The 15602-nt window shown below is 53.1% G+C and overlaps 1 protein-coding gene across 1 annotated transcript; it reads left to right on the forward strand.

The window, feature by feature from the left end:
- Positions 1-862: 862 nt before the first annotated feature.
- EIF3D (eukaryotic translation initiation factor 3 subunit D) lies at positions 863-14408 on the forward strand. The gene is made up of 15 exons (XM_045083924.1): positions 863-1017; positions 3568-3700; positions 4004-4049; positions 4923-5059; positions 5560-5645; positions 6201-6273; positions 7380-7492; positions 8202-8334; positions 8813-8960; positions 9661-9791; positions 10434-10519; positions 10599-10728; positions 13217-13359; positions 13523-13806; positions 14259-14408. The coding sequence occupies exons 2-15, from the start codon at positions 3578-3580 to the stop codon at positions 14270-14272; spliced, it is 1647 nt and encodes a 548-aa protein (XP_044939859.1). The 5' UTR covers positions 863-1017; positions 3568-3577; the 3' UTR covers positions 14273-14408.
- Positions 14409-15602: the final 1194 nt, after the last annotated feature.

The raw sequence follows: 15602 nt of genomic DNA on the forward strand, positions 1-15602 counted from the left end.
GTCAGTCAGGCTGAGAGACTGATAAGGAATCCCAGCCGACCAGATAGAAAAGAACATGAAGTTTGAATAAAAAAACATCTTCAGATTCTCTTTCAATGTTTTGAAATTCCCGAATATGATTCAAGGACAAATTCCAGAGGCCAAGAACTGCGGAAAGGACAGCACCGTTGTCCTTTGTAGCAAAGTGGTTCCCCAGCAGCCACATCAGAATCACAATCGCTACCTAACGAGCAGATTCCCGGCCTCCAGCCTAGCGGTCGCTGAGTAACCAATGGAAGTCAGACCCGGAGTCTCCATTCTACACACTAGCGCTCCAGAAATCGTCGTAGGACAAGGCTTGAGAACCGTGAAGTATGCATTGAATCCCGGCTTCCACCCCTACACTACCAGCCCTGCTACTCAGGATACCCCAGCCCTCCGGGCCTCAGTTTCCAAAACGAAAAGAAGGGGGGGGAGCGGGGCAGGGGAGGGGCGGAGGAATGGTAACCATAACCTCTGTCCCGGACCCTCGATCTGCCCCCAGCTGTGAGACCCGAGCCACACCACTGGCCAGTGCAAGCCGGAACCCCGGCCACGCTGCGATACAGAAGGGCCGAAGCGATACCCGTGAACCGCTACGGGACCGGGAGAGGCCGTCACCTCTCCCCGCCTCCAGTTTCCAGTGCACCGCCGCCACGTTTCAAAAATTCTGGACGCCCTCTGGGGGCGTCGCCGGATGCGCCCGTGACGTAACTGTAAACACACCCCCGGCCTCTTAGCTCCTCGAAAACCGTGTGTACACCTCTCAAAGAAGAGTGACGAATTTCCGGGTGTGCCGTCGCTTTACGACTCGTGCGCTCTGCCGTGGATTCCGCAGGAAGCTAGAAGGCAGTTTACGACAGCGCCGATTGTGTTTACGGCGCCGGCCGGTGCGCGCGCATCTTTCTTCCTTTTCCCTGTTCCTTGGAGGGTAACCGGGTGCGCTGTCTTCGGCCTGGACCATCTCTCGCCATCCGGGCCCGGCAGAGGCCTTTACAGGTGAGTGGAATGTTCCCTAGGGTTCCGTGGATCTCTGGGGCCGGCTTGGGCTAGGCCCGGCCTTCGGAGGCCTCCCGGAAGAGACCTCCCGTACGTCTGCGGCCGCCTCGGGCCCCCCCGCTGGGCGGGGCAGAATCCACCTCCGGGGACCCCAGGCCGGACACACTTAGGGATGCGGCTCACGGCCTTGTGGGTGAGGTCCCCTGGCCTTAGGCTTCGCTTTGCGGCCACGGGCTGAGGGACTTTGATAGTTACCTGTTCACCCCGTTGGGTCTCAGGGTTTTCAAAGTAGCCAGAGGCTCCCAGACTGTCTGTGAAGGAGGTATTTGGGGGGGTTCCAGGCTGAGCAGTGTTTGAGCCTAACGTGAGGAATTCACAGTCCAAAGGTTTTCTTCCCTTTTCTGTGAAATGGAAGGCTGTGGTGGCATAAGTTTGATCTCTGATCTGAAACTCTCTCCCCTCTGGAATGATGGCATCCCATCTGGAGTGGCTGTGATAGTCTGTCTACACAGCACCGTGGCCTGCCAGCCACAGGGCACCTTCTGAGCCCCGGGGTGCCTCCGCTGCCCAGGGTGCAGCTGTCACCCCGATGCAACTGACCAGCTGTTTGTGCTTCTGGTTCCATTCTGCTCATGGGGTATGCGTTGAAGTCCAGCGAATTCTTCCCACCTGCTGGAGAAATGCATGCCAAGCCTTGGGTCTGCTTCCTTCTTGAACTGTAGCAGAACAACTGGATTTTTTTTTTTTTTACACCTTTTTGAAATATTGTTGACTGGGCTACTAGGTAGGGATACAACCCCATTTCTTCTCAGGTGGCTGCCGAGCTATAACATAATGGGAAGAATGCTGGACTTGGGGCAGACAGCCCTGGAAATCAGCTGTTTTGAAACAGTGGCCAGATCAACAGCTTAATTGGCCGAGCTGCGGACTTTTAATCTCTGAAATGTGGGGTGTGGGGGAGTTAGTGCTGTTAACTCGTTTAGCACAGTGTCTGACACTCTGTAGGGGCTCAATAAGTAGTCATTGTAATGAGACTTGTCTTGAAGCTGCCATCTCTTCTCTCGGTCCTCTTCCCGTGGTATATCTTAAGTTTAGAGTCGGAGGATGAATCCCGCTGGTATGTTCCCTCTTGCTGTCACCCCGGTTCACTTCTGCAGGAAACCTCAGTCTCCCCATCGTGGGACACTGAGGAGAGCTTTCTGTGATGCTCTGGAAATATTTGTGCAACGGCTTTTCGTCTAGGAACGCACCTGAGGATTACGATGGATGATCAGTGCATAGGTTTTTGTTTTATTTTGTTTTTTAGATTTTATTTATTTGACAAACAGAACACAAGTCAGCAGGGGGGTGGGAAGTAGGCTCCCTGCTGAGCAGATAGCCCAACATGGGCCACGATCCCAGGACCCTGGGATCATGACCGGAGCCGAAGGCAGAGGCTTTAACCCACTGAGCCACCCAGGCGCCCCAAGTGCATAGGTTTTTTATAGGAACTGTCAGATGAAGATCTATTTCAGAGGAGCTATAGCATGACCAGAGCGCGGATTCCAGCCAGACTGCTTTGGTTCAAATTTTTTCATCAACTAGCATTGCAAATTTGAACAATTTCTTAGCTTCTCTGTGCTTGTGTTCTGATCTGAAGAGCGGGGATGATACTAGAAGCTACCTCAGGATTGTTCGGGGCATTTACTGGGTTTATGCAGGGTCGACACCAAGAACAATAACTGGTACTTGTGAACATCTACAAACATGGGACGTGTGGACACTTTTAGGACCTAGGGCTTATGGTAACCTCAGCTTTCTGACAGGCTTTTTGCTTGGCTCTGTGTCCCCTTGTTCTGCATAAGGATTTGCATTGATGACAGAAAATCAGAAGAACCAAGAAAGAAAGGTTACACATCAGGCTATACTTACGGACTTCTTTTTTCTCAGCACCCTGTGTGTAAATACATTTTTTGCAAGTCCCAGATGTAATTGTGTGGCATTTTACAGTCAAGCATTTTCATATGTATAACTACCCAGTCTTTAGCAGTGATTTCGTGCTGTGAATTAAACCAGGGTCTTATTCACTTAACAGATGAAGTCTTAGAGAAGCGGATTGTATGACTTGGTGAAGGTGTTTCTGAGAACTAGAACATGGTTATTACACTGGAGAAAGGTTACTACATTCCATCAAAGCTGAGACACTACTGAATTAAAGAAGCACACGTATGTTACGTAGCACCAAGAAGGACAAACTGCCAATTAGGATAAGAGAGCCAATGAAGCATAAGGTGCAGCCTCATTTCAAAGACATTATAGTGAGGAAAGTAGGTGTCAGAGAGTCGGTGCAGTATGGTAGATCAGTTTTGTTAGTGGTCTTCCACATCTTAAGTATTCACGATATTATCTACGAGAAAACGAACTCAGTTAGTAGGAGCTCAACAGTGGAGTGTTCCATTTTGTGTGTTGCCTTTCAGATTTTGTCATTATGTCTTAGCTTCTCATAGCAGAAGCCTGCTTGTACTCAGAGGCTTTCTTCATGAAGCTACTCACATTATTTGTATTTTTTAGGTTTTAGAAGATGGCGAAGTTCATGACCCCCGTGATCCAGGACAACCCCTCCGGCTGGGGTCCCTGTGCCGTGCCCGAGCAGTTTCGGGATATGCCCTACCAACCGTTCAGCAAAGGGGATCGGCTAGGAAAGGTACTTGCCTATTCATGAAAGTGAAGCTTTTAAGCTATGGCTGCAGCCCTCCGTTAACCATTTCTGGTTTGTTCTCTCCAAAGTGTAACTCCTGTGTTCCTTAGGGGGACACCAGCTGGGGAAGGCTGTAACACCTGGGTACTTAACAGTAGTCCTAACAGAGCTAGGCACTTAAAGGCCTTATGATCCCCAGTCTCTCTTAAGTTATTCCCAGATGGCGTCTTCACTTAACAGGGGTTTCTGGGTCCGCAGAAACGTGTCTGACTGACCTGTGTGCTCTCTCCTCTGCTACTGCTCTCACAGGTTGCAGACTGGACGGGTGCCACATACCAAGATAAGAGGTACACGAGTAAGTGTTCAACGGACTGCCCAGACCAGGGCCTTGGGAGGATTGTTGCTTTTTCTAGTAACCTCCATCCAAAAGCATTCTAGGAAAGGAACAAAATGATGATGATGATAATTCGTAGTTTTTAGGGCTGTCTGAACTGTAGGAAGTATCCACTTTTTTTTTGAATGGCCCTAAAACTTGGACTGCTCATTGAAGTGATTTAATCTGTTATAGTGGGATTTTTTTTTTTTCCCCTTCCACTTTCAGGGAGCCATGAATCTTTTTACGTATCCTTTGAACTCATTCCTGTTTTGTACTACAGTGCCTAGGATTTTCTGAACCTAGGAAGCCAGTCAGAGGACTCCACATATTAAGATTTCGACCCAGTAAATGGGTGGTGGTGGTGGTGGTGGTGGTTTTTCTGTGCCAGCTGAGATTGCTGGAAGGGGCTGCTTGTAACCCAAGTGACGATTATCTGAGGCCGAGGTCAGCAGTAAAGTGTAACATGACCTGTTGGACGTGTCTGCCTCAAGCACCCGGTGGTGCAGGTGTTTGCCGTTTGCATAGTGCACGCCCCATGTCTGCCCCTTCTGGGAGAGTAAAGGTGGACTCCTCTTCTTACAGACCAAGGCAGGGCATGAAATGGGCTTGACATCCTCAAACTCTGTCTTGACTTAGAAAGCTCTTTAGATCAGAGCTGTTCAGACTTGAATGTGCACGTGAATCACCTGGGGATCTTAAAACTCTGATTCTGATTTGGTGGGTGTGAGGTGAGTCCATCAGCACGCCCCTCTGCTAAGGGTCCGGGGGCACAGTTTGAATAGGAAGGCTCTAGACCAGCATGTGTGTAAAGTAACTGTAGCAGCTGTTACACATCCCTGCCTTTGCTTGCAGATAAGTACTCCTCTCAGTTCGGTGGTGGAAGTCAATATGCTTATTTCCACGAGGAGGACGAAACTAGTTTCCAGCTGGTGGACACAGCACGCACACAGAAGACCGCCTACCAGCGGAATCGGATGCGATTTGCACAGGTAGGCCAGGAACCAGCAATCCGACTGTCTTGGGGCCATTACCACTGGCAGCCACCTGCTGAAAATGCTACCTTGTGTGTACTGATGAAAGCACGTTTTCATGGGTCTTCCAGTGATTTCCAAGTGGCTGACCATTGATACACTGTGCTGAAGTAAACTTACTGGGTCCAGGATAGGTTTAAATGGTTTGGCTTTTTGTCATAGGCTAGGACATCGTACCTCTGTGCCAAGAGGGCGTGCTTGTGTCAGGTAAAAGGGTGCCTGTTGCCTCATTTAATCGCTGTGTGCAGGCTTTATTAAGTAGATGGTCCAGTTGGGCTGCATCTTCCTACATAAAGAGCCAAACTGCAACTCTAATAAAAGCCCGTAAACCTACTTCAATAAAAAATATGTGACTGTGTGTCCATGCGAATGCCAGGGAAAGCTCTCCCATTAAGCCTTGCCTCTTGTCCATCAGATCCCCAGGATTTTAACACAGGTGTTTTCTTCTTACTTCCCAGCGGAACCTCCGCAGAGACAAAGATCGACGGAACATGTTGCAGTTCAACCTGCAGACCCTGCCTAAGAGCGCCAAGCAGAAAGAAAGGTGAGGTTTCTTGTCCTCACCCTTCCAGGGCCGAGCGTGCTCTGAAATTACTGGGCCAGAGCAGGAGGACAGTTGTCTTCCCCAGCATTGCAGACAAACACAGAAACCTTCCTGACACCAGCAAAGCCACTGTTTGAGCTTGCCCTCATTCTACGAGGGCTATCGTTGGCAGGTAGCACGGCAGGAGATTACTCGGCAGTGGCCGTGCACTGGTAAGAAATGAGGGCAGGTAAGAAGAGCTCTGGTGCTTCCCTTGGTCAGTTCTGCTGCGGCCCGAGCCCAGGGCCTCCTTCACACGGGGCCCTGGGAGCCATGTCGGCCAGCAGCCCTGCCCAGGCTGGAGCTGCTAGAGGCCAGAGTAGGGGGCAGTGCACCTCGTCTAGCACTCGTGTGTACACTCGTGCTCTGCTCTTTTTCACGAAGCCCCTGTTTTCTTGGTTCCAAGAAGTCAGTGACAGTGTTGCAGGTTAGCAGAAGAGGATGGCAGCTTCTGCCTTTCAAAAACCCGCTCATTTAAAGATATGCACCCAAAGCAGAGTCTTCTTGTCTTTCTAGAGAGCGCATACGACTGCAGAAAAAATTCCAGAAACAATTCGGAGTGAGGCAGAAGTGGGACCAGAAGTCACAGGTAGTGTATCCACACCAGAGTTCTATCTAGAAATTCAGTTTTGTCTGCTTATTTGGTTTTATAACTGCTTTATTGGAATTTTCACGCTCTGTGCAGTCCACCCAATTCAAGTGTACAGTTCGGGGGTTCTTGGTATGTTCATGGATGCGGGCCTGCAGCCAGCAGAACAGTCTCATCATTCTGGAAAGAACCCCATGCCCTTCAGCAGCCAGCCTTTGCTCTCTCTACACAGCCCTCGGCTACTACCAGTCTCTTCTGTCTCTAGGTTTGCCTCTTCCAGACATTTCCTATACATAGACTCCTGTGACATGCGGGCCTTTGTGTCTGGCTCCTTCCACGGAGCACGTTTTCAGGTTCATCCAGGGCCTCCTTATTGCCAAGTCTGTAATACGAGTGTACCATGTTTCATTACCCGTTCCCTGGGACACAGACGTCTGGGTGGGTTCCACTTGCTGCTGGTGGGGAAATGCTGCTGTAAACGTTCGTGCACGGGTGCTTATGGGGATGCTGTGAGAGCGGGAGGCGCACATGAGCAGGAGACGGGCTCCGGCGGCAGCAGTTAGGTTTTGCGGGATGCGATGCTTGCTGGGCTGACATCCTGTGAGACATAAAAGAAGCTGCTAGAAATTCTATACGTGTGAAAGAGCTGGTGTGCCCTGGGTGCCAACATCACCTAGAAGGAAATTTCCTGGTTGTTTTTGACCTCTTGCCCCCTTCGGTCCTTTTCTAGACTGCAAAGCCCAGAGTCGGGGTGTTGTCTTAGAAAGCAGCCAGCGACAGGGCGCCTGGGTGGCTCAGTGGGTTAAAGCCTCTGCCTGCAGCTGGGGTCATGATCTCAGGGTCCTGGGATCGAGTCCCGCATCGGGCTCTCTGCTCGGCAGTGAGCCTGCTTCCCCCTCCCTCTCTCTCTCTCTCTCTCTACTTGTAATCTCTGTCTGTCAAATAAATAAATAAAATCTAAAAAAAAAAAAAAAAAGAAAGAAAGCAGCCAGCATGTGGCACAGGCTCTGGAGGGATTTATTGACTAAGAGCCCTCCACGCTGTTAACCTGTCTTCTCCTCCTGTTACACGCTGCCTGTTGTTCTCCCTCCACTGGTTCTGCACAGAAACCCCGAGACTCTTCGGTGGAAGTCCGTAGTGACTGGGAGGTGAAGGAGGAGATGGACTTTCCTCAGTTGATGAAGATGCGCTACTTGGAAGTGTCAGAGCCACAGGACATGTAAGTCGTGTCTTCTGCCACCTCCTGCTACGCGCGTGTGTGTATGGACCAGCGAGTTGTGTGGCTCTTTCGGCAGGAAGAGAAAGACCGTAGTTCCTCAGAAGCAGAGCTTCTCCTGATGTCACAAAGAGCTATTTCCCTCGGGTAGTAGATAGAAGTCAGTCAGTGGGGGCCAGAGCGCCAGGCCAGGAACCTGCATGCCCAGATGCCTCCATAACTGCCCATGTCCCTGTCTTGGCCTTAGTCTCCCCATCATTAAAGTGGGGAGTCTGTGTCAGTCAGTTGTGTTCACGCTGTTCTGTGGAGCCATATCCAGAGCTTAGCAGACAGGGATCTGTGTGAACTCTGGGAGCTTGTCTCTCCTGTTCCCGACAGAGGAATCCTCTCTCCTTTTATAGGTGGGATTTCTGGATAAGACTTTGGATTGCACAGCTTTTTTTTTTTTTTTTCTTCCCTAAAAATTGATTTATTTCTTAGAAAGAGAAAGCAAGCACATAAGCAGAGGGAGGGGCCGGGGGAGAGGGAGAGAATGTCAGGCAGACTCCGAGTCCCCTCCGGGCGCAGAGCTGGCTGAGAGCTTGGCTGAGCCGAAATCAAGAGTCAGGCGCTCAGCCGGCCGAGCCACGCAGGCACCGCTCTGTAGCTTTTTAAAAACGAAGACAAAAAGTTGATGGTGCCGTTTCCCTTGTCGCCTGGCTGCTGGCCTCAGTGAGTGCTGCGGGGCGCTGGAGTACTACGACAAAGCCTTCGACCGCATTACCACGAGGAGCGAGAAGCCGCTGCGGAGCATCAAGCGCATCTTCCACACTGTCACCACCACAGACGACCCTGTCATCCGAAAGGTGGGCCCCGCGGGCATCCGCGTGGATTCCTAGGCCTCGGAACCCCCTCCGTCTCCGATGCTCCCAGATGGGGCAGGGGCCGCTGGGACACGGCCACCCTGCGGCCTGTGCCGTGACACGGGCGTTAAGTGGAGCTGGACCCGAACCCCAGCCCTGCCACCCTTCCTCGCGCCGCCTGCCTGAGCCCTCCTCTCCTCACCTGGGAAGCGGGGCGAGTGTGCTTAACACAAGCCACTGGGGTGAGGCGAGAGCATAGCGACATGCCGTCCTGGAATGTGGCGCATGCTCAGGGAGCTGCAGTCCCTCGTGGCGGGGTGCGGAGGAGGGCGGCAGCACGCCTGCTGGCGGGAGCTTGCGGACTCCCCGCTCCAACCGCTAGCGGGGCGTGTACTTGCATGTGAGGGCGTGAGCGCTCCCTGCGGAGGGCCGGCTAGATCTGAGAGTATCCTCCCCTCTTTCTCCCCCGTCCTCTCTGCAGCTGGCGAAAACCCAGGGGAACGTGTTCGCCACAGACGCCATCCTCGCCACGCTGATGGGCTGCACGCGCTCCGTGTACTCGTGGGACATCGTCGTGCAGAGAGTCGGCTCCAAGCTCTTCTTTGACAAGAGGGACAACTCCGACTTTGGTAGGAAGCCTGTTTGGGAGCAGCACAAAGGTGTTGGCTGTCATGTTGGTTCAGAGCAAGTCCCTGGTTCTAGAGAAAGGGCTTTAAGTTAAGGGGTTTTTTTCCTTTACTTCAGTGTATTTTTTTTTTCAAAGATATTATTTATTTACTTGACAGACACAGCGAGAGAGGGAACACAAGCAGGGGGAGGGAGAGGGAGAAGCAGGCTTCCTGCTGAGCAGGGTGCCTGACGCGGGGCTGGGTCCCAGGACCCGGGGTCATGACCTGAGCCGAAGGCATACTTCAGTGTATTTATTAAGGGAAAACTACTCATGCACGTGTTCGATACCACACAAACATGAATACGCAGGCCCCGAAGGGAAACCAGGTCACTAAAGCAGGATAGCAGCGAGGTAGAACGATACAGTTCCATACCTGAGGCTTAGGGTCTTTTCTTAGTCAAAAAGCTAATAAAATCAGACATTTTCTTGAATCCCAAAAGATTGAAACGAGACTGGTTTCTTGAATTTAACATTAGAGGAGATGTGAAGTTACCCAGCAGCGCTCCTCGCTCCTCCCATCTGTCCCACCCCCCCTGCTTGGGAGAGCGGGCTTGGCAGGTGGTGGTTCCTTGAAGGACAGGCCTGCGCCCCTCCCCGTAGTGCCAGGCACGTTAATGGCTCGGTTTTGTGGGTGGGTGACCACGCCGCTGCTTTTGCAGACCTCCTGACAGTGAGTGAGACTGCCAACGAGCCCCCGCAAGATGAAGGCAATTCCTTCAATTCGCCACGCAACTTGGCCATGGAAGCAACCTACATCAACCACAACTTCTCCCAGCAGTGCTTGAGAATGGTGAGGCGGTGAGAGCCTCTGGGCCTCTGTTTCCAGAACATCTGCTTGGTGGTGGGCTCTGGGGTGGTGGGACTGAGCAGGGCAGACGGGGTCCCTGTCTGTCACAGAGGAGCCCACGCTGGGGCTTTGAGTTCAGGCTGCCTAACGGAACCCTAGACCCAGCACTTCAGAGCTCTGTGTTGTGTCGGACGTTCTCCATGAGGCTGGAGTCCTAGGAACACTTGTCTCGGCTGTAGGGATTCCTTCAGCTCTTTGACAGACTGATTACAAACACACTGTTTAGGTGCTGGAGATCTAGCAGTGAGCTGAGTTCTACTCTCAGGAGGCTTCATTCTAATGAAGGAGGAAAGACCATAAACGAAATAAACCTCTTATGACAAGTGGTGGCGTGCGCTCTAGAAAAATGGAACGGGAGGGGGGTGTGGCTGCTCATTCAGACACACGAAGCACACAGACGGACCATGCAAGCATTCGGGATCTCCCCGGGTTCATGCTCGAGGTCGGGAAGGGTAAACGGCTCCCACCCCACCCCGGAGGGCTGCAGGGGGCCGGCCACGGCTGTAAGCAAGCCGAGTGCAGGGTCTGCTCAATGGGCCCGGCCGCGAGTGCTCACTGTCTCCTGACCCCTCTGTCTCTTGGCAGGGGAAGGAAAGATACAACTTCCCCAACCCAAACCCATTCGTGGAGGATGACATGGACAAGAATGAAGTCGCCTCAGTCGCCTACCGGTATGTCAGCCACCTGGGGGGGTGGGCTCTCTGAAAGCCGGGGTCTCCAGTGGCTGAACAAGCTCCTTGTTGGCTGCAGGTACCGCAGGTGGAAGCTTGGAGACGACATCGACCTTATTGTCCGTTGTGAGCACGATGGCGTCATGACCGGAGCCAACGGGGAAGTGTCCTTCATCAACATCAAGACCCTCAACGAGTGGGATTCCAGGGTGAGGCACGCTTGGTCACCCTGTCTGTGGTTCCTGTGGGCCCTGCTGTCCCTGACTAGCCTTTGTGAGCCTTGGTCTTCTGTCTCTGTGCGTCACTTACACAGCTACCAAGATTTTTTTTTGTGTGTGTGTGTGTGTGTCTTCTGAGTTTTTCCTCCCCTTAGTTCCTCATTGAGAAAGAGATCGTGCCTTTGTAGACCGTGGCTAAGGCTAGAGCTTTTCTGCTCGTGTGGCACGCAGGAGGCACACAGGAACCAGGAGTAGTGATGTTCTCACAGGACTTTGTCCCTCTCTGTTCCTCTCTGCCCTCCTGTGGGCTTCTCTCTGCGAGCGTCTGGTTTTGATCTCTCGTCATCCGGGTTGGCAGATGTCCTATAAGCCCCGGAGCTCTTTTTTTGATCTGTTCTTTCACTTAGAGCAGCCACAACCTTCCCTCCGACCTTCTGATTTCTTCTTCCAACTCCTTCCCTTCTTGAATTTTGAGATTCTCAGATCAGCGAAGATTTGGCTCTTCAGGAGGCCTCTTGAAAGAAATGGGCTTCCTTCATCTCCTCTTTCTGCTTTCCCCTCCTGCTGGTGCTGCAGGATCGTTGGGCTGCGCCCCTCTCTGAAGCTGCCTGGGCTTCGGACTCGGCTGCGGAGGGCAGTGCCCCAGGGCGCCGCTGTACCCAACAAAGGGTCCTCCACAGCAAGGACAGCTCAGGCGCACATCGAACAGCGTCTAATGAGACAGAGTCTGTGGGCCGTTGTGCTCTGCCTTCATTAGAGACTCGGGGACCCACATTTACTGCTGCTGATTCCCACTCCCCAGGCGGCCTTGGCCTCTGCCACCTGACGAAGGAGCGCACCAGAAGCCCTGCTGCGGACTCGGCTCTGGGCCAGTGGCCTCTTCTCAGACTTTCCGCCGGTCCCCCCGATAGCATACAGCGTCACTGTCGCCGTGTGGCTTTACCCTCTGTGGTGCTCCCGGACTCCAGCCTCGCACATTTTTTCAGTCCTTCTCTTGCTTTCTCTGCTGGCCCCCCTCCTTTCTGACTTCCAGTGGAGCCGCCTTTCAGGTCAGTCCCTCCGCAGCTCTCTGTGCCACAGTTACTTCTCCATAGAGCTCTGTGTTCGTTTTCTCTTGCTCCGTAACAAAGGCTCAGAATGAATCTGAAGGTTCTGGAAGAAACATCCAGGCTCATTCTAGTTAGTAGAATTCAGAGTTCCTTGCTGTTGTGGGCTCAGTGCCCCGTTCTCATACCAGCTGTCCGCTGGGGCTTCTCGGCTCCTCGAGGTCCCCCACATCCCTTGCCCGAGGGTCCCCTCTGTCTTCAGATCAGCAACAGCTCAGCAGGTTGTTCTCGTGCATCCAGCCTCTGACTTGACTTCTCTGTGTCCAGCTTGCACCCAGGTGGTCTCCCTATCTTAAGGGACCTTAGTTACATGCGCAGAATGCCCTTGACATGGAAGGTGCCTAACCATGGGCATGACCTTTCCTCATCGGCACGGTTTCCCGCCACACAAGGGTCGGCGCCATCGGGAGACATCTCCCGATGACTTAGTAGAATTGTGCCTAGCCCAAGCCTCAACCTTGAACTGTAAGCGTGGTTCCTCAGATCTGCTTGGGTTTCTCAGCTCTGCGGTCCGTCTTCTCCCTCAGTTCTGCCGTCATCACCCACTTCAGGATGCTGTCGATCGCGCCTTTTACTGTGCGCTTGCTGGTCTAGCTGACCTCCTCCGTGCCCTCCCCGCCCCAACTCGCTTGATATCTGCCAACTCATTGTCCAAAACACTGCTCCCACCGTGCAGCACAGCTATGTGGAGAGACTCTCGAAATGCCACAGCAAACTCGCAAGAGTGGTCTTGAGGGAATCGTATCTGTCTAAGTCCTATTCCTAAACCGTTTGGGCCCGACTACTTAAAGGACTAGTATTTGGGAAGGCCTCTGGTTGCCATGAACCAAGACAATCTGAGAATCTCTGCACATGACCTTCAGCCAGTCACTTCACTTTGGGTCCCAAGTTCCCACATCTGCGCACGAGGTAGTAGGAGCAGATGATCTCTTTGTTTGCCCGTGTATATACAGAAGGTCAGACTCTGGCCTCCTCCCCCACCCAGGGCTGACCCGACCTGCAGCCTGTCTTTCCCTCTGTACCTCTCCCATCACGCCACCTCCAGCCTCTGTCAGCATCCTCCCCGGGGGAGCCATCACGTTCCCTCCGGGGAGCTCTCCCTTCCCACACCGCACACAGTGAACTCTTGCCACTGCCATTCATACGGCCCTTGTGTCACTGTGCGCGCATGGGTCCTGGTCTAGACAAGAGGGTTAGGGGTTTGCCGGGCCCCCCCTGTGCGCCCAGGGACCGTGTCTTTGCCTGTGATTTACCTGCGGACTCCCCGCTTCCAAGCCAAGCCCACAAAGGAGTCCCTTCTCTGCCGGAGGAGGTCCCAGGCCTCCGGCAGTAGGGGCCCCCCTTCACGCCTGGGCCCGGCTTGCCTCCTGCAGCACTGCAACGGTGTTGACTGGCGTCAGAAGCTGGACTCGCAGCGAGGTGCCGTCATCGCCACTGAGCTGAAGAACAACAGCTACAAGCTGGCCCGGTGGACGTGCTGCGCCTTGCTGGCCGGCTCTGAGTATCTCAAGCTGGGGTGAGGTTCGCGCAGGCGCCCAGAATCCACCGGCTGCAAGGGGCGGTCGGCGGGCCGGGCGGGGTGGGCCTCCCCGCTGTCCCTGGGGAAGAACTTGGGGCTGCAGGTGTGGCTGTGCCCCTGTGCGGCCTGCCCCCGCCATGGTCACCCCCTCCCCTGCTAGGTACGTGTCCCGGTACCATGTGAAGGACTCCTCGCGCCACGTCATCCTGGGCACACAGCAGTTCAAGCCCAATGAGTTCGCCAGCCAGATCAACCTGAGTGTGGAAAATGCCTGGGGCATCCTGCGCTGCGTCATCGACATCTGCATGAAGCTGGAGGAGGGCAAGTACCTCATCCTCAAGGACCCCAACAAGCAGGTCATCCGCGTCTACAGCCTGCCGGACGGCACGTTCAGCTCTGATGAGGACGATGAGGATGAAGAGGAGGAGGAGGAGGAAGAGGAAGGTGTGTGGCAGGCCTCCTTCTGAAGTCTAGGCAGGGCTGTTAGGCTAGCTAGGGACCGAGCTCCGAGGCCACTCTTCTCTGGAGCCCTGACATGGGACCAGCTGAGTGCTCCCGGAGACTCGACTCTGCAGCAGCCTGCCCTCCGGCGCCTGGAGCTGCTTCCAGAGCCTTCAGATCCCATGAGGGGTGCTGGGGGAGAGGGGCCTCCTGGAGGCCAGGGTGGGAAAGAAGCATGGAGGGAAAGGCGGAATGGTTAGCCAGTGGTCTGGAGGAGGAAAGATGCTCTGGGCTGGTTACACGGGCCCCGGGTTGCCTCTTTGCTGCTTCATTCACCATCTGATGACTGCAGGAAGTTCCTCGTAGCCCCATGACGATCCAGAACGCAGTGGGGAAATCACAAGCACTTCCCCGGCGTGACATGCCTCATTTCTCTAACGTTTTCTGTCTTTCAGAGGAAGAAACTTAAACCAGATGATGACATGAAGCTGGAATTTGTCGTTCCACTGAGCCTGGAAGGGTTTTGGATGTGTAGTGGAATGCTGATCTGATTCGTACTGTCTGAAGTATGACAGTGGAATAAAGTATAACTATTTAGTCTCTTACCTTTATCGTGTGCTGCACTGGGATTGGCAGCCTCTCCCCCCAGTACCTCCTGGGAGAGGGATGGTGAGATACGGCTGTGTTCTATCTGGAGTTCATAATTGGGCTCCTTCGTCTTTTACCCGTTTCATACCCCTGTTAGAGGGTGAATGTCCTAGATGTTTCTGTTCTTGGAACCACCTGACATGATCCTTCGCTGGGGATGGTTGTCAGTTTTCTGAGGCACCTAACAGAGGTCCCCCGAGAGGTCTGTTTCCACAGGTAGGGGTGCCTGCTGGCCATGTGCCAGACTCAGCTCCTGCCCTTTACTAGGGACATAAATCACTAGTAAAGGGAAGGAGGGCATGGTCTCTGAAGGTTGAGGTGGGCGGGCAGCTTACGAAGGAGACTGCCCCAGGAGATGCTGATGGGTGTCCCACTGGGTGGTGAGGACTGGTTTATAAATTGTTTTCAAGCTTGGTTTGGGCCGGTGACAGAGTCCCAAGCCGGCACCCTCAAGGCAGTGTGTCGTAAATCAGCTACAGAATGCTTAGGATATGTAAACTTTTTTATAAGTGAATAGCGTTCTATTCCTGATGGTTTGAGGTAATTACCCTGCCCAGTATTATGCTAAGCTTTCTATAAATATCTCATCTGAGGCTGAGGCAGAACAGGAGTGCTGGTCAGAGTGGAGTCATTGTACTGATGAGGAAATGGGCTCAGCTCTTGAGTAACATTCCTGGTTACTATTTTAATCAGAGTAATTGAGCCCAGGGGGTCATGGTGGCTCAGTGGGAAATCTGGTTGTCTCTCTGCCTTTCCTCTTGCTCATGCTCTCTTTCTCAAAATCTTTAAAAATAATAGTAGTAATTGAGCCTCAGCAACCAAACATTTATTGGTTTCATGGAAGTTAGTTAAGACATGCAACATGCTTCTTGGGGAGTCTTCAAAATAGGTAGATTGTCCAAAAGCACACGTGAAAGTGTTAAGTGCCATGAGGTTTCGGAGTTGAGCCTGGTCCTCACCAGACTGGCTCTGCAGACCCAGGATGCAGCCCAGGGGATTAGGGGGGGATGAGTGGGCAGGTGGAAGTCAGATTCAACCTTGGGGCCTAAAAACTGCACCAGCTTCCACAGGCTTCATTTGCTTTATCTGCCTACTACTTATCTCCGTCCTTCTTGGGGCCATCAAGCTGATGGCTTCAGTCCTGACTCAAA

The sequence above is a fragment of the Mustela putorius genome, unplaced genomic scaffold, assembly GCF_011764305.1.
Source record: "Mustela putorius furo isolate JIRA1106 unplaced genomic scaffold, ASM1176430v1.1 tig00000738_pilon_pilon_pilon, whole genome shotgun sequence".
NCBI lineage: Eukaryota > Metazoa > Chordata > Mammalia > Carnivora > Mustelidae > Mustela > Mustela putorius.

What these genes read in the sequence shown, in the direction of transcription:
- EIF3D (XM_045083924.1), top strand. Translation starts at nt 3,578, where the DNA reads ATGGCGAAGTTCATGACCCCCGTGATCCAGGACAACCCCTCCGGCTGG. An exon ending in GAGGGACAACTCCGACTTTG is followed by an intron (nt 8,961 to 9,660) that starts GTAGGAAGCCTG and finishes CTGCTTTTGCAG; the next exon opens with ACCTCCTGACAGTGAGTGAG. An exon ending in TCAACGAGTGGGATTCCAGG is followed by an intron (nt 10,729 to 13,216) that starts GTGAGGCACGCT and finishes TGCCTCCTGCAG; the next exon opens with CACTGCAACGGTGTTGACTG.